Raw genomic sequence first — 23,815 nt, forward strand, 5'->3', positions numbered from 1 at the left:
TTAATTTAAGCTCAAAATAAAGGCATTTACCCGATGTATAAAGATCCTACACAACCTGGTTAAGTCACCCTGTCGGGTAAACGGACGCGACTTTTGACTGTTCTATAAACTTTTTTTACAACCTTGCCTCCTCAATCCGTTCTGGGAATGTCTAAAAGGAACTCATTAAGATTAGTAAGGTCCAAATAAAATTAAACAGAAACGTTATCGAACGCAAAATCTCAAGACAACTACCCAAACTACAAACTTGCCAGCAACGTTGCTGCCTAATATTAGGAGTCGTTTTTTCACGGGAAAAACCGAGGCTCAAGCTTGATGTACATGACACGGAAAACCGGAAGTGGAGAGCTTCTGCTGTATAGTATGAACATACATTTAACTAGAAGGAAAGTTTTAAAACATTTAGTTCAAACGATATGGAATCGCTGAAAAACTGATCTACATAATAGGTAAGGCGTAACAACAAGAAGCAGGAATTGTAAAAAAAAGAAAAGGCAACAACTTTTTACGCTCCAAGTGAGCGCAATCATTTCAGTTAGCTGGTCATGTGATCAGGGTAAGCGAAAACGAGTGACTCTGAGGACGAGAATGAAACTCTTTCGATTTTCGCTGTCTTTCTCACTCCAAAGGTATATGGAAACAAAGAATGTTCCTGTCGTCGATGAAAAACTTTTCCCAAAAGAATTTCATTAACTTAATTCTAAAAGTGGTTGTACCAAAGACCTCCAGCAGTTCGTTTACGGTATCCAAATTCAAATCGAGCGAGTTCTTAGCTCGATCTGTTTTATGCATCTCGCGGATTTCCACACTCAGGGCTAAAAGGGTAGCTATGAGATTGATAAAGGTAACAATGAAAAACAAGAACACTGTTAGTTTAGATATAACAAAAATGTAAATGGGATATTTCTGCTTTAAGGAGTTCAACCTGGTGTAATTTAAAAATCCCACAACGAAAGTTCTGAGAATGTAACTTACTATTAAGCAAACAATTGACAAAGATTTGATAGAAATTAGTAGCTTAACATATCGAAACAAGGCGACGGTCAAAAGCCTAAGGATTATTAAAGTCCAAAATGAAGGAACGTATTTGAGCTGTTGTAAGATTGCCTTGTAACCGGGGAACTGCGGAACATTCTGAAGGGCAGCTGTAGAGATAGCGGTGAAAATACATAGCGAAGCCAGCCACACCATCGTGACATCCTCTGAAAAAGGGAAAGCCGCATCTGTTTTGCACTGATATGCAGTGGATTTGTCCCGGAAGCAAGCAACATCACGAACCATGTACAAAAATGCTCCAACTGGCTGCCATAGCAACAACAAACCGAAAGCCAGTGCTAAGAGTTTTACATGATACGGATTTCTTTGTCTTTGTCCTGGAAAAAAATGCCAGTAGCAATCGGCTGATTCCTGTAACAGTGGCCGGCGTATCTCAATACAAGTTGTCATGGCAATGTCAACACCACCTGACTAGGATAGGATAAAATTAAGTTGACCTTTTAATGAAACAAATATAAGAAAAATATTACAAAGAGTTTCCCATTGATATCAGCTGCACCCCTAAGCGGTCGAAAGACTCCATCACTTTTAACCGAATATACGGTAGTTTTTTTTACCCTAATTCTTATTCTTGAGAACTTAAAAGATTACAACTGTTATGGTAAATACAGTAACACGCTCTTTAAGTGCCTTCGCCGTAAGCTAAACCAGCTTTTACGTATGTAGCACTTGTGATTGGTTTCTTTGATCACCAGACAATCGTGTATGATCAATACAGTTTACCCTGATACTGATATAATTTTTCAGCATACCTTCCATTCGCTCTCCTGCGAATTATCTCTTGACAAACCTTATTACGCCTCAGCTTCTTGGGAAGGAAGCGTTTGACGAAAATGAAATACTGTATGCATAAATCAATTGATTGAACAACTTGTCAGTTTAGTCGTTGTCTGAGTCACTGCAAACAGCGAAACTGTCGATATACTTCTTTTCATTTCTGTTTACGGCGAAAATATAGATTTTTTCACTGATTTATGATATAATTAAGTGAAATATTGAATGTAAAGATCCTTGTTAATCAGTTCAGGTTAGATTAGGAGCAATCCTTTGAATCAACCTCACCTCTTATTATTTTAAACACTGAATTAGATGCGTTTGAACAAGTACGTAACAAAGAGAGCACGCAGTCTCAGTATTAAAAATAAAATGGAATTGGATCATCAGGGTTTAAACCCGTTTATATGTTAATTGGAAACAAAAGAATTAACTATCAATTTCGCTTGAAACACGAAAACACGAATACTACGCCATGTGCATTTCTGACCAAACGAGGAACAGGCTATTTACAATTCGTTAAAGCCATTTTCTCTGTCGATCGCATAGAGAGAAAGAAATAGAATTACCAAAAGTAATTGAGTGTCATGAAATCAAAGCCGAAGTAATTTCTTCAGCCAATCAGAGAAGAGGAAGTTATTTCAAAGAACCAATATGAATTCAAAGAAGAAAAAAAGCAGACTGCAAAAATCGCGGGAACACGCGAGGGTACAAGTCACGATTGGGTTTAGCGTTGCATCTGATTGATTGCGAAAGGAGCGAGAGTTTTCTGTACCAATCACAGAGCGTGGCAAAGTAAATCTCGGATTATTTTCGACGCTCGATCGAAAATTGCGCCAAATGGGATGAGCAGCCGTCTTTCGTCTTTATTAAGAACATTCAGTTGTCAATACACTTGCAAGTGTGTTTGAGAAAATTAAAAAGGCTTGATTTAAATCAAAATTTATTTTTTCACCTTGATATAACTCCAATGTTGTGTGTTTAAGCCAATATCTTCACGTTTCTGCAGTTTGGTGAAACTTTTGCAAGGGCCTGCCTAGGATGATGCTTTAATGACCGCAATTAAAATTAAATTACGTTAGCAATGACCGAAAAATCAGAATGACCAGTAATCGTCCCTTCTACCTTTGCGACCGACACCAGTTATTGCCATGATTTTTGTTCCAAAATGCGTCCCTGTTTCATGAATCTAATTTCAGTTGCTGACGCATATATTGGAAAATGAGAAATTTAAGGGACTAAAATAGCGTCCACGTTAGTCACCTGACAGCAGACTTGTAGTTCAGTGAGCAGAGCCTGAAGGAAATCAATTTTGATTTCAATGCGCTTATTCACCTTTCAGCAATCGAAGATAGTAAAACATTACATGCATAACATATGAATAACATTACATGTACTACTTAAGGATAATCTAACAGTTACCTTGTGTTTGCCTTAATTAAATAACTTTAAACCCTTTAACTTCCAGAAGTGATTAACATGTAACTTCTCCCTATTATAACTATACAGTATTTTGCAAACAGGTAATGAGAATACCCAAACTTATCAGGTAGAAGTCATTATTATGATCTAACACCAAATTCTCGTAACCAATTTAAAAGGAAATGTGTAGCAGCGAGAGAGGAGAATTAACAATCAGATCTTGGGAGTTAAAGGGTTAAAGTCTCTTGGAGTGATAGAATTATCATTAGCTTTCCGGATTAGATAGAGATACTCTACTGGATTAAATCGTTTTGTAAAGAATCCTTTGACGGGTGTATATGCGTGGATAACGAAAATCTGATCAGGAGAGGTGAACATTAATTAATACGACACGAGTCACAAAAAATGTTTAATGAAGACATATATCAATCAACTAAAAAGTCTTCCTTGGCGCTCCTTCCCTAGTTACTAGAAAAGAGTACGCGTAGCCTCCATGCTGAGGAGACTGTCAGCGTAGCTCAGTTTAATGAACAATAACTTTGTCAAATTAGCTTAAAACATTTGCGCGCGTTTTCAACTCACTTGGAATTGGAAATGTGAGTTCAAACTCTCTGCGTCCCCAGAGATAGATTGTGAACGCAACCTCGTCTGGCTACTACGATCGCGAAACACCTTAGCGATCTTGTGTTTACCAATTTCTTCACCTTCTCTGGACATGGTTTTTGTTACTGTTCACCTTCCTCGAGTGTAACATCAACGACACCGCTGCAGTTGTCCTTTACCGCACCTACAAGAGTGGGCATCTCCACTTATCCTGTTTGCAGCTGATTATCAAGGACATTCGTCTCAACTATACCGGTCACTTCCGCCTGCAGGCCACTGAGGGGGAGGAGCAAGGCCAGGATGAAGGAGAGGGACCACCGTGGATTTTGACGCCATTCCTTGAAGTACCCGTACAAATATAGGACATACTGAACTAAAGATTAAAGCGTACGAAGGATTTCCGTATTCAGAAAACTATTGTTTTGCTTTTCATCGATATATTTTCAACCTTTCAACTATGGAAGAATCTCTTCTATTAAAGTAATGACACAAGCACAAACAAATGACTTTTGCCACCTCAAGTCATAGTGACTCAGAATAGCTACGATCTTATCTTACCAACAACTTGTCCAATCTCTTTCACAGCCCTTTAACAGTCCTTTTATTAGATTTGCGTGCATTAGAGACGTCAACAGAAAATAATGGGACAGTGTTATTCATAGTTTTCAGTCTTGAACGGTTGTCATGTTTTTCTTTTTACTTGCACATGTCACGCATCGCATTCGTGTCGAAAAACATTCAGCCTCTCTCAATAAGCCGCAGTCGCCAGTGAATACAATTGATGTATTGGCAAACAGCGAGGAGATTGGCTCTTTTAATCTTAGACTTTGGCAATAAAGAAACTAAATTAAGAAACCACAATGCTTCCCGCTTCAATCTAAAAATAACTAAATTGAAATCGATATATTTAGCCAACGCCCTGATTTTCCCTCCCTGTCCCATCATTTTCTCATGAGGTGTGCAACGAGTATATACCCACCTTAGGTTAGTTGGACTGACCTTGCACAGACTTCAGCAGCAATAAACCCTGGGGGTTTCGAGAATAGAAAGCCACTCTCTTTATGATGCAAAGATACATACCTCTCAATTCTCCTTTTAAGCGTAGTGCTGAATAAATAAAAAAGAACTAAGTTGTAAGTTATGGTAGGTTAGATTTAATGTTTCATGTTGTCGTTTATAATTACCACTCAGATCGTCACCATTTTTGAACCTCTGGAGCGTGTCCCTGGCCTGCTTTCTTTCCTAAGTTTCTTTTGAGCTCTTCTTCCCTTTTACATCATTTAGTGGCGTGAAGATTTAGCTTGAGAAGTGTTCTCCACGGTTTCCTTCCTTCGTTTGTTTTCTGTCGGGTTGAACAAGAAATCGTAAATAGAAGTTCTCAGCAGATAATTTCGTCGACTCAAACCAAAAAAATTTGCTCACACAAGACATGAACTAATGCCAAAGCGTAATTTAAAATCCCAAAATGTAATGATTCACACGTTTTCACCGGATGTCCCATGAGGACAGATCGAGCCAGCTTTAATCTACCTTTTACATTTGCACGAAATTGTAATGAATAAATTATGAAAGTACCGCATAAATATTAGAAAATTAGTGGTTTGAAGAACGAAGGAAAGTTCGCGAAATGAATTCTTTTAATTACACAAGTATGGCGTATAACTGCACATTGTCTATACTTATAGAACTATAATTGTGTAGGCGCAAGAATTTGTATTATCATTTTTTGTTAGTGTTGGTGTTTTCTCGTCTTCATTAGTGTCCTTTGTCAGTTACCAGTTTTGTACTTGTTATATTTATTTGCATATCGTATATATATTGGTTGCGCGTAATTTATTTGGTTAGTTGTCTAGTTTGCGAAAATTATCGTTACATATCTAGCTCTGGGTTTCATGTTTTCGTCTTTGGTTTGGTCACTTTCGTCTTGTAAGTATCCTTGTTTATTTCGCTTTGTCGTTTTCCAGTACTTTCACTCATACGATGTAAGTTTTTTTATGCTCATTCGCGTGTTTGTAATTTTGTCATTTTCAGTTACCGTATTCAACAATGTGTCAAGTTTGTTCTAGTAAAGTTTGAAATACGAGTGATTAGCGTTTGCGGCTATAAATTGTGCTTGAAAATTAGCGGTTTCCCATCAATATCGCTGATAATTAAATCTGCAAATTAATAATAGTAACTACATTTCATAATACCTCATCATCAAATGCCATGTACCAACACTATAGAGAAAGGTTAGATGCCTAGAGGCCCAATCGCCGAGGGAGACTGTTCGGCGACAGTTTTAGGCCCGAGACATGTCAGGGGAACAACTCAGAAGCTTAACTGGTAGTACAAAGACACAATTATCATATTCAAAATGCAAATTTATAGCTGAAGTGTTGAGTTGTTGCCAGTATATTCTTGTCTGTCAAAATGTTAAACAATTTTCCAATTTTCACTCATGCACGAATCACTAAGTTTAATATCAAGGCTTTTGGTGGAGACAGGGCATATCTGCTCTTTCTCGACCAAACGGCAGTTTTTTCAAGCAGAAATTCGGAATTTTTCCCTTTTCAGTTAGTGTGAACAACAAGTCAAGATGTTGGTCGATATAAAGACAAACGTTTTGCACAGATAACGTCTGAGTTTTAATACACCACCCATCATCACAGCGTATGACAGCTTTCTTAAGGGAAAGCAGCTGGATTCATTAATTTATTCAGCCAGTGTCTACACATCTTCATTTTAGGTTTAACAGTCAAACTGTAAATGCCATGGGTTGTTTTGCCTCGCGAAATAACAGAATCGAAATAGAAGTCTCAGTTGCTACGGCAACATCGACTTCAAGAATCAGAGACATTCCGCTGTCACACGAACAAAAATGCATTCTAAGAGAATTTTGGCAGCTCATTGAGCGTATTAAGAGCATCATAGGAAAGAAAGTGTTTAAACGGTAAGTGTTTTAAAGGGTCTTGACATTAGCAGGCAAGTCAAGAATTTAAAGAAAGCGACAAAACTTTTGAGTTTGTAAAACATGTTTCGACAGAAACTTCTGTCATCTTCAGTTAATTACTGTACAAAGCGTTGAAAGTTGAATTATATAGTAAGTAGAACAATGCTAATTAAGATGAATTGGGACAACAAGAGAGGTAAAGCATGCAAGTGTGAGAATTAAAAAGATAGTTTTAGATTTACATGGTGTAATTGTTGATTCAAAGATGGTTGTTCTCTTTGAATACGAATAGCCTCTTTTATCTTAAGCTGAAAACCGGTGGAAGCGTGATCTAAAACATGGAAGTTATCGGCTAAAAACAGAGCGCGACAGTGCGGAGAATCTTGCAAATGCCTGATAATGTGAGAGGCCTTGTCACGTACTAAGTGCTCTCTAACACGTGTGGAAAAATTCCGGTAGGTTTCACCAACGTAACAGGCATTACACCAGCACATACTTATAGACCACTCGTGAACGGAGCCCGTCAGGGACAGGGTCTTCAGTTCACACCAAACAAGTTACCGATTTTGAAGGAAGAGAAAACCAGTTTGATATCCAAGTCATTGCAATAGCGCTTCATAAAATGGCGGATCTTTTTTTGAGTGATAGCAGAAAAGTGGCCTATGTAGGGTAGCTTAGAGTAGAACGTAGGTGAAGTGGTAGGAGGGGAGCCCCGGGGATGATGATTGTTTTTCGTCCCAGTAATGAAACGGTTTATAATCTTCTCGATTAATTAAATGAGCAGGGAAAAGATTCTTTTTTAGAATATCAGTAAGTTTGTTAATGTCCTCGTGAAACCCTAACCAGGTGTTATTAATCTTGTAAGCCCTATCAACGAGTGTCTTAATGAGACCCACTTTGTAAGAGTACGAGGTGAAGCTGAAATAATTAGTTAGTAACCCAGTGAAAGTTTTCTTGCGGTAAATCCTAGTTAGAGAGGAACTGGGGTCATGGTTGTCAATCAGGATATCTAAAAAGGGTAATTTGTGATTAACCTGCTTCTCCATAATGAACTTGATGTTAGGGTGCCTAGAGTTGATATAGTCGAAAAATATAGTGGCATCTCGATCTGAGTTAAATAAGCACTCTTAAATAAGAGCAGTACTTGAACAAGTCGCTAAGAACCGAGTTCCGGTTTTAAAGAAGAACCCGAGAAATGAAAACAATAAATAAATTAATAGACAGTGAAAACTTTTTCTCGGGCTTTTTAGAGAGCAAACGCCAAAACACAAAAAGCACCAGCGCTGTTGGGTGTTTAGCCTGTATTCTCGCCAATCGGGTCATTATTTTGTGCTAAAGTGACTTTAAAATGCAAATGCACGCGCACTACCTTCGTGATAGCATAGTTCTATTGAAGATGGGGATGGAGATTCACAACACTGTAGCTGTGTCTTGTTGTGGGTATTGCACAGTGTCTTGATTTCTTTGTATAACTGGCAAAATGGGAGTAAAATTTATAATCTAAAGTAAACGTGGATCGAATTTAAGTTATTCAGAATTGATAACGATGATCATGAATGATTTTGTTTCAGACTTTTTGAGTCCAACCCAAGAATTCAAGACATATTTCCCACTTTTACGAGTTTGAAACTTGAGGCCGTAATCAACTCTCGATCTCTGTATCTTCACGTCAGACGAGTCATGACTGCGAAAATGCTGTGTTTTCTTTAAACGACGCAGAGGTTTTCATCGAGTATTCAATTCAGTAAGCTGTTCATTAACATTTTTCACGTGCGTTGCAAAATATTCGAAGGATAAAAAAAGGCAGTAGCGTCTCTTTTGCGCGAAAATATGTACGGATATTTGTCCTTGGATATTATCTGTTCCTCGAAGCTCACAGTTTCCGCATCTTGGAACAGAAAATTCGAGAAAATGACCGCGGACAAATATTTTACAGCCATATAGCGCTGTATGGTGATTTAAAATTCAGTATAGGGAAGCATAGTGCTATCTAGGGGTACATATTGTTGTGAAGTGTTGTCTAGTTAATGCATTTTACGGATTTACAGTGCTACTCAGGGGTATAATGCTGTATTGTGCTGTATGATGATAAAACTTGCAGTACAGGGATGTATAGGGACGGGGAAGAGGGGCATATAGGAGTGTGTATTCGAGGAGACATGGAGTTTAATAATCGAATAATCGAATTAATAATCACGGAATTCTATCTTGCTACAAGTTACAAGATGTATTCAGTTAGTTCACAGACAAAATATGGAAACTTCAGCTGAAATATTTTTCATACCAGCGTGATCAGAGGAGACCCTGCTCTTCGACCTTGATTTGCATATCAAAAATTCACTACTTTGTACGAAAGAATTCTCAAAATGCAGGCGTTAATCGGGCCGAAAAAGCATATCAGTGCATAGTTTATACACCAATGAGGTCACGGATTGCCTCAAACCCGCGGGTATATCTCTAGCTTCCATCCACCAACTTCTTAAAAACAACGCAAATCCATGTGTTTGCTCAATTGCGCTCGTGTCAAAGATCATTTGCATGATTCATGGAATTGACCAAGATCTCCTTTTGACAGTTCAAACTTCGTTCGTTTATCTTCTACGTTAAGGATTTTAGGTTTTCACAGCTAGTGAATAGCGATTAGATGCCGAGTTGTCCTAAAACGTTGCGTAAACGTGATCGGTCGTAACGCTTGCGCGCTTGCGTGACTTACAAAGTAGACAAAGGTAATCGGAAGGCGCCTTCTCGATAATTTACGTTGAAATATCAGGTCATGATTTATGCACAGTGTGGAGAAGATCAAAATTAAAGAATAAAGTTTGGCACTCTGGTCATAACAGACATATCTCGTTGTTTGAAAGGACACAAAAACAAGTTAAAATAGGTTGCAGTGTTTATATTTACAAAACAACACGCATACACTCTGAAATAATTCTTGCAGTTTCTCCCGAGATTTAGTATACGGAACCCGATGAACTAACCCTCCTTTCCGCAGATTTTTTTCCATCACTAATGATGTTACGTTCTTATGGACCACAACGGTTTTGAGCGACAAACTCGACATTTCCCTGCGACCATCAAAATCAACTTGACAAACCCAGTTTGATATATTGCGTGACGTGATTGTGCAAATTTTTCCCCATGCCATATGGCCTGTTTCGCGGGTTCTACAAATTGAAACTAAAATTAGTTAGTGTAACAAATTCGAATCGAAAGTTATTAAAATGGACTGAATTACATTTTAATGAGAATTTTAACTTTTAAAAAGATTTACTTGAATCATGGAAAGCAAAGATTGGAGTGGCTTTGGATTACGCAACGTTTTAGGACAACTCGGCATCTAATCGCCATTCACTTGCTGCGAAAACCTTAAATCCTTAACGTAGAAGATAAACGAGCGAAGTTTGAACTGTCAAAAGGAGATCTTGGTCAATTCCAAGAATCATGCGAAGGATCTTTGACACGAGCGCAATTGAGCAAACACATGGATTTGCGTTGTTTTTAAGAAGTTGGTGGATGGAAGCTAGAGATATACCCGCGGGTTTGAGGCAATCCGTGACCTCATTGGTGTATAGACTATGCACTGATACGCTTTTTCGGCCCGATTAACGCCTGCATTTTGAGAATTCTTTCGTACAAAGTAGTGAATTTTTGATATGCAAATTAAGGTCGAAGAGCAGGGTCTCCTCTGATCACGCTGGTATGAAAAATATTTCAGCTGAAGTTTCCATATTTTGTCTGTGAACTAACGGAATACATCTTGTAACTTGTAGTAAGATAGAATTCCGTGAGCTACATTGTTGCAGTCGCTGCGCGCTAGACAAAATCTTTGAAATTGAAATTTTCGATCGCTGTTCACAGGGGTGGTCTGGCCAAAAATGATTTTTGGCTTGTGGCGAGGCAAAAAAAGAGAATTGGAGAAAAACTAAACTATTCTTGAAACATGTGTCCTAAACCCTTTTCATGGGCAAAAAATAAAAGAAAACTTTTTTCCGACGGGAAGTCGAGAGGACCGCTCTTAGCGAGAGTGGCACTTAAGTTGGACATTGAGGGATTCGTTTCCAACTAAATGCACCGATTGTGTCGCCGAGACTTGGAGGGAGCTCTTCCGCTTTATAACTGCTATTATGATGAGAGGAGTGAGGAGAGCAAGCACTGGCACCCTGTGGACTGGGAATCAATCGAAAGGAAACCTGAGACTTTACTAGAGATGACTTTAAGAGGACACTATCCCAAAGTAGGCATAATACGAATGATAACTACTATGGGGGAGTAACGAGGTATATAAGTTGTAAGAAGCCTGACGTTGCGCGAAGATTGAGACGAGTGAAAACTGAAACCGACAGGAGATAGTCGCGCCCTAGGAAGCGCAGAAGAAAAAAGTTGAGGGCGATAAAAGAGGTGCGCGTAAAGATGGGAATAAAAGAAAATTGCGATGAAAAAAAAAAAAAAAGGGAAGGAACCAGAGGAAGGAGAAAAAAAAAAGGATGCGCAATTGTGAAAAGGTGTAAAAACTTGTGTGAGGAAAAAGATAAAAAAAGGCGCAGATATGTAACAGTATGAACACGTCCGTTGGCGTTCAAAAACCGTGTGGCAATACGGGGAACGATAGAGACATTAAAAGAGACACAATCGAAGAGATGACGCACTTTTGTTAAGTGGGCGGGGGCTTGAAACATGGAATGATAGTACACTGTTAGCTGCACACATTATCAACTTGGTGCGCGGGTCAAAACAAGTATTGAAGTCCCCATAGGATCTGCTTTCTCTACATCTTACGTGCATCCTAAGAATATGGAGACAGACAATGTAAATCAACGCAGCTTTGTATTTTATACACTGTATATTTCTCTTACACAAAGAAGTAAAAAAATATATAAGTACAATAGAAACTGCATTAAATCGTTCAAGGCATTAAGTAAAATACGCGCTAAACGGAGACGCTAAAATGAACCCATTTACTCCCAAGACTGATCACAATTTAAATTCTCCTCACGGTATTAATACACTGACAAACATGGAGTCAATAACAATTAGAGAAAATCCAAACTGGAGGATAATCTTTTCCTAGAAACATAATGTTACATCGAATTCTCGGAACAAGCGGCAGCAAAGAGAAACACACTCTTATCAGTTGGGAGAATTTTTCTTCAGAACTTGGGAGTTCATGAGTTAATCAATATAAACTAAGGTAAATGAACAATTATCTTCAACTTAAAAAAAAAGCATCAAAACACTTCACACGAAATACACTGACATTGTACAAACCATGTTTAGTTGAAACTGTCCCAGCATGTCTTTAAAATCCTAGTTACATTATATTCAACCACGCATATTATCAGACATCCTCAAGTCATGCTGAGGTAAATTTAAAGCGATGAAAAAAATTCAAGAGGTGATTTTCAACAATTAGAAGTTTTATCCTGAAGCCCTGAGCGAATTCAAATACGCACTAGGTTTACATTAATTAATGAGCCTTTTCACCAAAATAATTCCCAATGAGGACTACATGGCTTACGTTAACTGCTTCTCTCATTTATGAGCGTAAATATTGTCGTACTGGAAACAACAAATTCCATGTCACATACAATAAAAGTCACACCTATGGAAACTTTAATTATAGTGAACTCTGCGTCCCTCTTTCCTAGTTTAGATTACATGGACAACTTTTAGCCTCTCTGTCGTCGTTCTTTAAAACGAACGGAAAAGTGTTTGGTAAAACGGACAAAAATTGGCCAGACTCGTTTGATTGAAAACAGGGTTGTAGCCAGCTTTTTGACTAAATGTAAGCCTCTTCCCTCACAAATTTCAGTTTTTGTTTCAACATTTGCAAGAGTCATATTATCTTTAAGTTAAAGTCAAGCGGGCAGAAAACAATTGTAGGCCGGGCCTACGGGAATAGAGGCTGGCTACACCCCTAAAAGTAGGTGTTATGTCTCTAACATATGGTTAGTAAATTTAATAACATCATCTCTGATGTTTACTTCTTCAAATTAAGTTTAGAATGGCAATCTTGGCACTGACAGAAGTAGATTGCATTAAAATGGATTGAGTTGAAAATGGTCATCAAATTTTTTTGTAAAGATGAAGGTAAATTGTAACAAAGTAATTTATGATGTTGAAAACGGTCTGAGATCAATTCACATATTCAATTGACATACATATTATATTAAAGTTTTGGAAATAAAAATTCGCCAACTTTTGCAAATGACGAATTGTTTCTTTGCTTATCAAAAGCTTAGAGCATAAAGGTAATTAAAATCCGGTGGAAAAGCCCCTGGTTGGGTAAAAGAAATAACCTTTAAATTATTTTCCATACAACTGATTGTAATACAGGAACAGAGCCGAGTGACATGTTGGTGGAAATGGAAACCTCGTTCATAACAGAGGCCTTGTTGCATTTCTTTCTCTTCGCAAGCATTTAAATTTGTTAAGGTAACAAAAAATGACAATTCCACTGATCAAAATATAATGAAATAGACTGGTTTATTTCTTCACCATAGTAAAGTTGCACATCTCAAGTTCCATTAAACAAAAAAATAAAAAGTAAAGAAAAATAGCCAAAAATTGTTTAACATAGAGAAACATTTAAACCTTCCAAGTTCCAACTTCATTCTTTTGAGATGAAAAAAAAAAGATTTTCTCATTTATTTGATTTTCTATTCAAATTTTCTCTTTCCTTTGCCATCAGGTCAAACGTGAGGTCATCTCCAATCAGCATAAAGGGCGCCCAGTATTTGATTTCGTGGAACTCATTTGATTCTCTGAGGCTTTTCATGGCCAGGTTCAGTGACTTGCTTGTTGGTTTACCTTCTGCAAGGTGTTGATAAAAGCATTTCATGAACTGGAGAGTAGCCTCGTCATCAATCGCCCACAGGGACACCACAACAGACCGAGCGCCAGCCCCCATAAAAGCTCGCGCAATGCCAACCACACCTTCAGCCTTGATCTCGCCCCGACCACTGTGGCAGCAACTGAGCACAACAAGTTTGGCGCGAAGTTGAACATTCAACACATCTCGAATCGTTAAAATGTAATCCTCCTTCTCCGTAGGCACCGTAGATATTCGGTCTAGGTCAGGTGTAAGAGCAATTTCGCCAGTTTCCGGACAACCGTGTGCCGCAAAGTGAACTAAAGAAACGGAACTGAGTCTTTTCAACACCTCACGTTTGGTGGCCTGTCTGCCAGTGATTGGCGTGATATTCAGAATTTTTCCGATCATTTCTACTTCTTTTTCAGCATACTCAAGCTGCTCCAAGACTTTCTTTCCCTCGCTGTTAGTAACCTCGGATACCCACGGATCTCCTACTAGTAACGCACCACTGCTTTTGTGATAATCTTCTGGGCAATCGGCAATGAGTCTAAGACTTGCTAACGATGGAGCGACTCGGATTGTGAACGATTCACACAGGTATTTAGAATTACCATCCTTCAATGCAGCGTAAGGAGCGATCCACAGGGGTCCATCAGGAATAATGAGTAGCTCATCCCCTTCAATCAATTCAGCCACCGGCTTCATAACGATATCATACAAAGTGCTCAAGCATCCGTCTTGTTGGATGTGAGGTTGAGGGTTGGCTTCTTTGGTTTTCTCATCCACTTTTGAAGGGCCCTCCCTCAAAGCATCTAAAGATCGGTTCTCGCATCTCACATTAGAACGAACACCAAGTTGTGTATAGACACCGAGCATGAACGACTCAAAGGACTGGCTAGATCCACTATTCTCTGAAACAAAACCTTTGAGTTTACTTTGTCTTAACCGAACTTGTTTTCCTTCGGAAACAACCCAAAGATTGACGTTAGCTTCCTCCACTGCCTGAAAGACAGTGTTTGATGGAACGTTTTTTAAAACTGTGAAATCTTCATCTTCTCCCTTATGGTGACTAGTTCCACCACAAAAACTGGATTCCATGAGGTCGGTCAGAGCTTGAGCTCGCCCTTTCTCAGCAACAAATAAGGCTTCATCTACATTACCTTGTTCTACGAGAACTCTCCACAAACCCGTATACGCCATTTGATGCTGATTTCGAAAATTAACTTTCCACTCATCTTTAGATTTTAGAAGTACTCTCAAGGAATCGAATAAGTTTACGCTAGCTTGATAATGTTCAACGGCTTTTGGCAGTCCACCTTGCAACTCAAAAACGCATCCTAGTGAAAAGTAGGCCATTGCCTCAAGGTATTTGTCTCCTACTTCTTTAGCTATTTTAAGAGCTAGGTTGTGGTACTCTATGGCTTTTTTGAAATCACCCAGACAGAGATAAGCATTGCCAAGATTGCCATAAGCAGCACCCTCCCCATGCTTGTCTCCTACTTCTTTAGCTATTTTAAGATTTAGGTTGTAATACTCTATGGCTTTTTTGAAATCACCCAGACTCTTATAAGCAATGCCAAGATTGCCATAAGCACCACCCTCCCCATGCTTGTCTCCTACTTCTTTAGCTATTTTAAGATGTAGGTTGTGGTACTCTATGGCTGTTTTGAAATCACCCAGACTGTGATAAGCATTGCCAAGATTGCCATAAGCGTTACCCTCCCCATGCTTGTTTCCTACTTCTTTAGCTATTTTAAGATTTAGGTTGTGGTACTCTATGGCTTTTTTTAAATCACCCAGACTGTGATAAGCATTGCCAAGATTGCCATAAGCGTTACCCTCCCCATGCTTGTCTCCTACTTCTTTAGCTATTTTAAGATGCAGGTTGTGGTACTCTATGGCTTTTTTGAAATCACCCAGACTGTCATAAGCATTGCCAAGATTGCCATAAGCAGCACCCTCCCCATGCTTGTCTCCTACTTCTTTAGCTATTTTAAGATGCAGGTTGTGGTACTCTATGGCTTTTTTGAAATCACCCAGACTGTCATAAGCATTGCCAAGACTGCCATAAGCGTGACCCTCCCCATGCTTGTCTCCTACTTCTTTAGCTATTTTAAGATGTAGGTTGTGGTACTCTATGGCTTTTTTGAAATCACCCAGACTGTGAGAAGCATTGCCAAGATTGCCATAAGCGTTACCCTCCCCATGCTTGTCTCCTACTTCTTTAGCTATTTTAAGATGCAGGTTGTGGTACTCTATGGCTGTTTTGAAATCACCCAGACTGTGATAAGCATTGCCAAGATTGCCATAAGCGTTACCCTCCCCATGCTTGTCTCCTACTTCTTTAGCTATTTTAAGATGTAGGTTGTGGTACTCTATGGCTTTTTTGAAATCACTCAGACGGTGATAAGCATTGCCAAGATTGCCATAAGCGTTACCCTCCCCACGCTTGTCTCCTACTTCTTTAGCTATTTTAAGATTTAGGTTGTGGAACTCTATGGCTTTTTTGAAATCACCCAGACTGCGATAAGCATTGCCAAGATTGCCATAAGCGTTACCCTCCCCATGCTTGTCTCCTACTTCTTTAGCTATTTTAAGATGCAGGTTGTGGTACTCTATGGCTTTTTTGAAATCACCCAGACTAATATAAGCATTGCCAAGATTGCCATAAGCAGCACCCTCCCCATGCTTGTCTCCTTTATCTTTAGCTATTTTAAGATGTAGGTTGTGGTACTCTATGGCTTTTTTGAAATCACCCAGACTGTCATAAGCATTGCCAAGACTGCCATAAGCGTTACCCTCCCCATGTTTGTCTCCTACTTCTTTAGCTATTTTTAGATTTAGGTTGTGGTACTCTATGGCTGTTTTGAAATCACCCAGACGGTGATAAGCATTGCCAAGACTGCCATAAGCGTTACCCTCCCCATGCTTGTCTCCTACTTCTTTAGCTTTTTTAAGATATAGGTTGAGGTACTCTATGGTTTCTTCTCCCCGATTATAGAGATCTATGACTTTCTTGACATCACCTGAACTTGCACTACCATGGTCATGACTAATAGGATCTTTTTCCTCCATGGACCTATCTCCCACTTCACTGACAGACTGAAGTCTTAATGACAACAAGATCCTATGGTTTTTGTCAATCTTTTTTATGTTAAGGGTAAAAAATGTGGAAAAAACAAAAAAGATTATGTTTCTGATCATATTGATATGTAATAGTCCATTTTAACATTTACGTGCTTGGTTCCCAAGCCTCTGAACAAGAGGGATGATAAAGGGTGACCTTGTTATGATAAAAACATTGCTGCTTTTTAAATGCAAACTACTTTGTTATTATCGTTTCTAGACAAATTTGGTCTGGAAATTAAAGGGTGATTTAAACTAATGTAACAGTTATTGGCATGGATAGTAGAACTAAGTCAAATTGGCTAAAAGGAGTAATTTCATTAATAAGTCATGAGGTTATAACGTCTCCTATATTATTAATCACACAAACTTAAAGTATATGGGCTGACAAGTTCCCATCATAATTAATACCCTTCTTGGTATTTTCTCCCTTGAAACATCAAATTATGGAAACTTTTTTTTTTTATACCCACGGTTAAAAATGAACGATTCTTTCAAAGGATACAGCTAGTCCCTTATCACACCAAGTGATTGCTTCTTCAAATCTCTTCAATTCAACACAAGCAGCGGCTCCTGTAGGCAACAACACAAAGAAGCATACTATTACTGTAGCTCAATTCTGAGAAAAGAACCTGAAACCATTGAAATCATTACAGACCAGAAGAAAAAAAAAACAAAACAAAACAAAACAAAGAAACTAAAACAGAAAAGAATAAACACGTACGCATGAAGCAAGTGAGAATAAAGCGCCAGAAATACTTAGGATTCGGTAGGCGTTACAGTTTGGATTCTCCATTCGTAACCACTTGACAAGAAGAGAAATGTAGATTGGTTGGCCAAATAAACAGGCCCTATTAGGTTTCAGTTAGATTTATTTAGCTTTACAGACAACTGAAACTTCTAAGAACACTTAAATTGGGACCAACAACTCCCACAAAAACACTAAGAGTTAGGTAAGTCCTAATCCTTAGTTTTTTCTAAAACAGCTAGAAATAAACCGACAGCCACATCAGAAAAGGCGAGGTGCAGAAGAAGCGTTTTTAAAGGTTTTGCAATCGAAGCAGCTTTGTTTATCGCGTAGATTATCGCAATGTTCAACACGACGGCGGTGTGAGTAAGAAAACTGTTGAAGATACAGTTTGTGATGATGGTTGGCCGAAGATCTTTGAAATCGGCGTTGGAGGGATAATATTGGAAAGACTTGTTGCAATAGAAATCGTTCATGATGTCAACTCGTTTCTCTTGAATGAAAGATGGGAACCTTAGACAAACAGGATGTTGTACTTCCCTTTACGGGATAATGTTATGCATACGCGATTTTTAAGAGACAAGGTTAAATAACACTATGACAGATGGGAATGTTTAACTAAATATTTAAATCACAAAATAGAGAATAAAGGTGCCTAACACTTGGAGCCCCAAAGCTGAATGTCAATCATCTGTAAAAACGACTTTCAAAACAATTTTTATTGGACGTTTTTTTAAACTTATTCATGCACAATAATTTTTCACTCTTTTGAAATTAACACAAACTGTTAATATACCTATCACGATATTATGTTGCTCGCGTCTAAGCGAACCGAGACAGTCACTCACACCATTCAACACGACAAAAAAAAATTCCCCAATTCGGCCTACGCCGAAATGGGGAATTTTTTTGTTCTATAGCTGAAAAGTCAAATTAAAACCGCCACTTTTGTCCATTTCATACAAAGGCTGCTGTTTCTATCTGTTTCTGTCCTTAGAAAAGTAGAACTGTCATAATATAGAACTCAATAAGTTCATAGCAGGAAAAAAAAATGTCCTTTCACCAGACGTTAAACTGACACGCTTTCGGAGTTGTTATGGAAATTTTGTAACTTGTGGAAGGAATGTACGCCAAGAAATTAATGGTGCCTGTTACCATAGTTGTGAAAAAAAAAACCTAAATACGTAGACAAAAACGGAGTTAAGGCAGCTCTAGCATTCCTAGTTATACAAAGTTTTAAATAATGTATGCCTCATCAAGTCTGCTGTGATCAGCACCTGCGGTGGCCACAATGAAGTAAAAGAAATAGAAAATTTCTCCCATACTTCTGATACATCATTTTAAAAGTTGACTACCTCAATAAATTTGTTTAGGCTTCTTAGATGTTGATATGATTTAGCTAACCCATACTGCTGCTTTTTTATATAAAAACGATTTACTAAAGATTTTCAAAAGTCATACGCTTTGCGTTATTTCTAGAAAGTTTTAAACCGTGGGTGACTTCCCTTCTGAATGCGCGGGCAAAAAGCGAGGAAATCGAGATGCTGTTCATGTCAGCTGTACGAGAGTTATTTACGGGCAAATATTGAACGAGAAAATGCGAGATAGGTTCTACTTCAATTTGTCATGGGAAATCGAACCATCAAATGATTGTTTCTCTAACATTGGGAATTATATTGCATGACAAAAGGAGGAATGAGTAATTGTTATTAGCTCATTATTCGGGCAGATCCACAAGGACTTAACTTCCGTTGATAAGGAAGGCATGCTTCACTGCATCGCCAAATAAGTTGTTGAATTATTGATATTGTAAGCCAGGCTATTGTTATTGTTTAAGATCTTTGTCGGAAACAATTATATCGCAATATTGAAAGCGGCGACGAATGGTGACTAAGATATGACAAGCCGTGTTTAACTGACAAAGATGACATTATGTGTGTATTTAAGAGAATTAAGAAATAAACAGGTTGTCTTTGTGATGGAAGCAATTCGTTTGTATGTAGTTAAATGAACTCAACTATCTGAATTACTGATTAAAATTAGCTAAGAGTGCTTTATTGTTTTCCTATCAGACTATTTATAGCTTACCACTGTATTGTTATTGTCAACTTTCCTCTTATATTGTGCATAGTTTATAAAATGGGAATACATACGGAAGAGTGGTAGCTTGAGCGTGATTTCCATATTAAACTTTACAAAGCCCGCAGAGTGAGTCACTCAACGCATCTTATCAAGGTTCATCTCCACCGACGTTTTCCGTTTAGCAACAGAAGGTGTTTAATCCTCTTACGCAATTTACCGACGACGCCATAAAAAATCGATTTCCATATATGGCATCATCCAAACACTCGAGTTTGCACAAATGACCCGCATCCGGCACAAACTATCACCACAGATTTGCATCGATAAAACTGCTATTATTCTATTAAAGATGACGCAAGATTTTAAGTTATGAATTGTACGCTTTGCGTTATTTCTAAAAAGCTGAAAACCGCGGGCGATTTCCCTCTGAATACGTTGGGAAAAGGCGAGAAGTTCAACATACTTAATATTAATATTGTGTGACGTTTTTCAAAGATGATGAGTATTGGAGACTTGATTAAAGTTGGCTTAAGTAAGAGAGAGGATATCCACACAGCATTACCCCAGTTTGGATGAAATGTGAACACAGCTGTTGCCATGCATGGATTATATTCTGTTTTTAACCTACACGAATCTGCTGTCCTTTTGTTTATACTCGTAGGGAAAAGAACTAGGTTGAAAGTTATAAAACATAGAAGAGAGATTGCGCGATGATCAACAGTGCAGAACATTAGTTACTAAAAGTTGGTCTCACTTGGAAGATTTTATTAGAAAAATGAAGGAAAAGCACTATTATCCTTTGCGACCATCTGAAATTAGAAAAGAGTGTGCAAACACGCAGAGGGAGCCTATCTTTTTGCGCTTGTCTCTCTACAACAAATTTGACAAACAATTCGGCGGAGCAAAGGGGGACGAGCAGGAGATTAAGGAGCCCTACATCGAGTTTAATTCCTCGTTCAAAGCTCTCAAGTGCCCTGTTCGATTGGTTGTATTCCGCTATCAAAAATTTATCTAAAAGTTGATATAGAAAATGATGTGCCTGCTTCTACTTTTATTTTTATCAAAAACAATTTCACTTCACTGTCCATATCGAAAATAAATCTAGCATTACTGTTCACTTGAATTCCATCTTTCCCGATTAATAATTTGTATACCATCGTTGTTTGGCTTCAGTATCTTACGGGTAGATACTCTTGGGTTTGTCACCTTTTACCCGCTGAAAAAAATTTGCACACAGTTCATGTTAGTCTCACGCAAGAGTTCAGTTATCAGCAAGGACAACATTGGACGACCGATTGTAATTACAGCGGCATGGATGTCTCTCGCGAGACAAGTTCCATAGTACGTCTATGATGCCTCGTCGAATGTGTCTCATCCTCCAACAATAAATGACCGGGTTTAAAGATGAATTAAGAAAGATCAGAGTCTCTCAAAGGCGAAAAAGTTTTTTCAGAGCGATACTTGAGCCATAGAATCTGATGATCAGCCGAGCAAATTTGAAAAAACGCATAACAAATGATATGCATGTGATGTACAATTTGTTATATCCTGATGTGGAATATGAATTAACGTGGCAATGAAGCCAACAGTTGCACTAACTACGCCAATGGCATCATGAGTGCTTCACATCCCCCAGGCGGCGATGCAGTTATAAATGTAACTCCAGAAATACTCAGCATCAGATAAGCGTTACACCTTAGATTCTCCATCTGTAACCACTTAACAAGAAGTGAAGTGTAAAATGGTTGCCCAAATAAACCGCAAGCCTCATCAGAAAGGAAAGGTTCAACTACTTTTGCAGTTGTTGAAGTTTTGTGTATGACGAAGATTGTCACAACGTTCAATATGATGGCGGTATAAGTTAGAAAACTGTTAAAAATAAAGTCGGCTATCATGGTTGAAAGAAGGTCCCTGGTGTCGACTGGAGGGATAATACTGCAAAGATTTGAGCTCGTTACCTCTTGAGTGAAAACTGGGAACTTCAGATCGCTACATATTGTTATGCTAGTGTTTACGGTATTTGTTTTGTTTGGAAATTTGACACGATTGGATCACTGACTCTACCTTCTTAAATTATTACCCTTTAGCTATCCTTTCATAAACGTGGTGATCCTAAGCTCAATAGAGCTCGATTGTTGTTAACTTCATACAAAGGTATACACCATTTTGAAAAGTATGGCTTAAGTCAACATTTTAAAAGTTCGGAATGTTAACTAGTTTTGTAATTATAAAACAGACATTAATGATGCCATACACTTAGTAGCCTGAAACTTGAATGTCATAAAATCTGTCACGCAGTACAAAGAAAGGCGTTCAGTAATTATCAGGAACGGCCCTTGAAGACCGATTGAAAATTAGGCGGTGTGGCTGACTTCTGCTCCGAGATATCTTGCGAAGTATGTCTATGATAGTGTGTCGAACTTGTCTCATCTTCCAACAGTAGATAACAGGGTTCAGTGATGAATTAAGAAAGATGAGGGTCAGAGAGAATAGATAAAATTTTTTCAAAGTAGTGCTCGAGCCATAGATTCTAAAACCAACCGAGCAAATTTGAAAAGGCAGATGACAAATAGCAAACACGAGATTTACGTAGAAAATACTAATTGTAGATTTAATGAGGGCAGCAAATTTCTTCATCTCATCTGACTGAGCTTCCTCTCGTATTTGCATGGACTGGATCTGATTCTTGTGCCTTCGGACAGTTAGATAAATCTTGATATATAATACAAATGTGAGAATAAAGCCAATAGTTGCACTAGCTAAACCAATGGCATCTCGAGTGCTACGCAGCCCCCACAATATCACTGAAGAAACAAATGTACTGTACACCCATATGGAGATCACCATAGAAACAACACGCTTGTGAGTCACAAGCTCTTGGTATCTAAGGTGAAGATGAACAGCTAAGAATCTTTCCATACTTACAACCAGAATACCTACGCATGAAGCAAGGGAGAATAAAGCGCCAGAAATACTTAGGATTCGGTAGGCGTTACAGTTTGGATTCTCCATTCGTAACCACTTGACAAGAAGAGAAATGTAGATTGGTTGGCCAAATAAACCGACAGCCACATCAGAAAAGGCGAGGTGCAGAAGAAGCGTTTTTAAAGGTTTTGCAATCGAAGCAGCTTTGTTTATCGCGTAGATTATCGCAATGTTCAACACGACGGCGGTGTGAGTAAGAAAACTGTTGAAGATACAGTTTGTGATGATGGTTGGCCGAAGATCTTTGAAATCGGCGTTGGAGGGATAATATTGGAAAGACTTGTTGCAATAGAAATCGTTCATGATGTCAACTCGTTTCTCTTGAATGAAAGATGGGAACCTTAGACAAACAGGATGTTGTACTGCCCTTTACGGGATAATGTTATGCATACGCGATTTTTAAGAGAAAAGGTTAAATAACACTATGACAGATGGGAATGTTTAACTAAATATTTAAATCACAAAATAGAGAATAAAGGTGCCTAACACTTGGAGCCCCAAAGCTGAATGTCATATCATCTGTAAAAACGACTTTCAAACAATTTTTATTGGACGTTTTTTAAAACCTATTCATGTACAATAATTTTTCACTCTTTTGAAATTAACAGAAACTGTTAATATAATTATCACGATGTTATGTTGCTCGCGTCTAAGCGAACCGAGATAGTCACTCATACCATTCAACACGAAATAAATGGGGAATTTTTTTGTTCTATAACTGAAAAGTCAAATTAAAACCGCCACTTTTGTCCATTTCATACAAAGGCTGCTGTTTCTGTCTGTTTCTGTCCTTAGAAAAGTAGAACTGTCATAATACAGAACTCAATAAGTTCATAGCAGGAAAAAAAAACGTCCTTTCACCAGACGTTAAACTGACACGCTTTCGGAGTTGTTATGGAAATTTTGTAACTTGTGGAAGGAATGTACGCCGAGAAATTAATGGTGCCTGTCACCATAGTTGTGATATAAAGAGCTAAATAAGTAGACAAAAACGGAGTTAAGGCAGCTCTAGCATTCCTAGTTATACAAAGTTTTAAATAATGTATGCCTCATCAAGTCTGCTGTGATCAGCACCTGCGATGGCCACAATGAAGTAAAAGAAATAGAAAATTTCTCCCATACTTCTGATACATCATTTTAAAAGTTGACTTCCTCAATAAATTTGTTTAGGCTTCTTAGATGTTGATATGATTTAGCTAACCCATGCTGCTGCTTTTTTATATAAAAACGATTTACTAAAGATTTTCAAAAGTCATACGCGTTGCGTTATTTC

The 23,815-nt window shown here is 38.2% G+C and overlaps 4 protein-coding genes and 1 long non-coding RNA gene across 5 annotated transcripts in view; 1 reads left to right on the forward strand and 4 right to left on the reverse strand.

Moving 5' to 3' along the window:
• The window catches only part of LOC131783675 (uncharacterized), a 205,270-nt gene that overhangs the window by 174,255 nt on the left and 7,200 nt on the right, over positions 1-23,815 (forward strand). The window lies entirely within an intron of this gene.
• Positions 445-1,855, reverse strand: LOC136277838 (uncharacterized). Its single transcript, XM_066160577.1, has one exon. The coding sequence runs from the start codon at positions 1,444-1,446 to the stop codon at positions 619-621; it is 828 nt and encodes a 275-aa protein (XP_066016674.1). The 5' UTR covers positions 1,447-1,855; the 3' UTR covers positions 445-618.
• Positions 4,859-6,172, reverse strand: LOC136277676 (uncharacterized). The gene is made up of 3 exons (XR_010715962.1): positions 6,048-6,172; positions 5,040-5,197; positions 4,859-4,962 (listed from the first exon to the last, which is right to left on the reverse strand). It is a non-coding gene; the product is annotated as an uncharacterized lncRNA (long non-coding RNA).
• On the reverse strand, positions 11,686-17,296 carry LOC131773278 (tetratricopeptide repeat protein 28-like). Its single transcript, XM_059089274.2, has 2 exons — positions 17,233-17,296; positions 11,686-16,745 (listed from the first exon to the last, which is right to left on the reverse strand). Exon 2 carries the CDS (start codon positions 16,674-16,676, stop codon positions 13,431-13,433), a length of 3,246 nt encoding a protein of 1,081 aa, XP_058945257.2. The 5' UTR covers positions 16,677-16,745; positions 17,233-17,296; the 3' UTR covers positions 11,686-13,430.
• LOC131775227 (adenosine receptor A2a-like) lies at positions 21,871-22,845 on the reverse strand. The gene has a single exon (XM_059091328.2). It carries the CDS (start codon positions 22,843-22,845, stop codon positions 21,871-21,873), a length of 975 nt encoding a protein of 324 aa, XP_058947311.2.

This window comes from Pocillopora verrucosa, chromosome 13, assembly GCF_036669915.1.
Source record: "Pocillopora verrucosa isolate sample1 chromosome 13, ASM3666991v2, whole genome shotgun sequence".
Lineage (NCBI taxonomy): Eukaryota > Metazoa > Cnidaria > Anthozoa > Scleractinia > Pocilloporidae > Pocillopora > Pocillopora verrucosa.

Bases quoted from the DNA above. Each gene is read 5' to 3' on its own strand.
- LOC131773278 (XM_059089274.2), bottom strand. From the start codon at position 16,676: ATGGAGGAAAAAGATCCTATTAGTCATGACCATGGTAGTGCAAGTTCA.
- LOC136277838 (XM_066160577.1), bottom strand. From the start codon at position 1,446: ATGACAACTTGTATTGAGATACGCCGGCCACTGTTACAGGAATCAGCC.
- LOC131775227 (XM_059091328.2), bottom strand. From the start codon at position 22,845: ATGAACGATTTCTATTGCAACAAGTCTTTCCAATATTATCCCTCCAAC.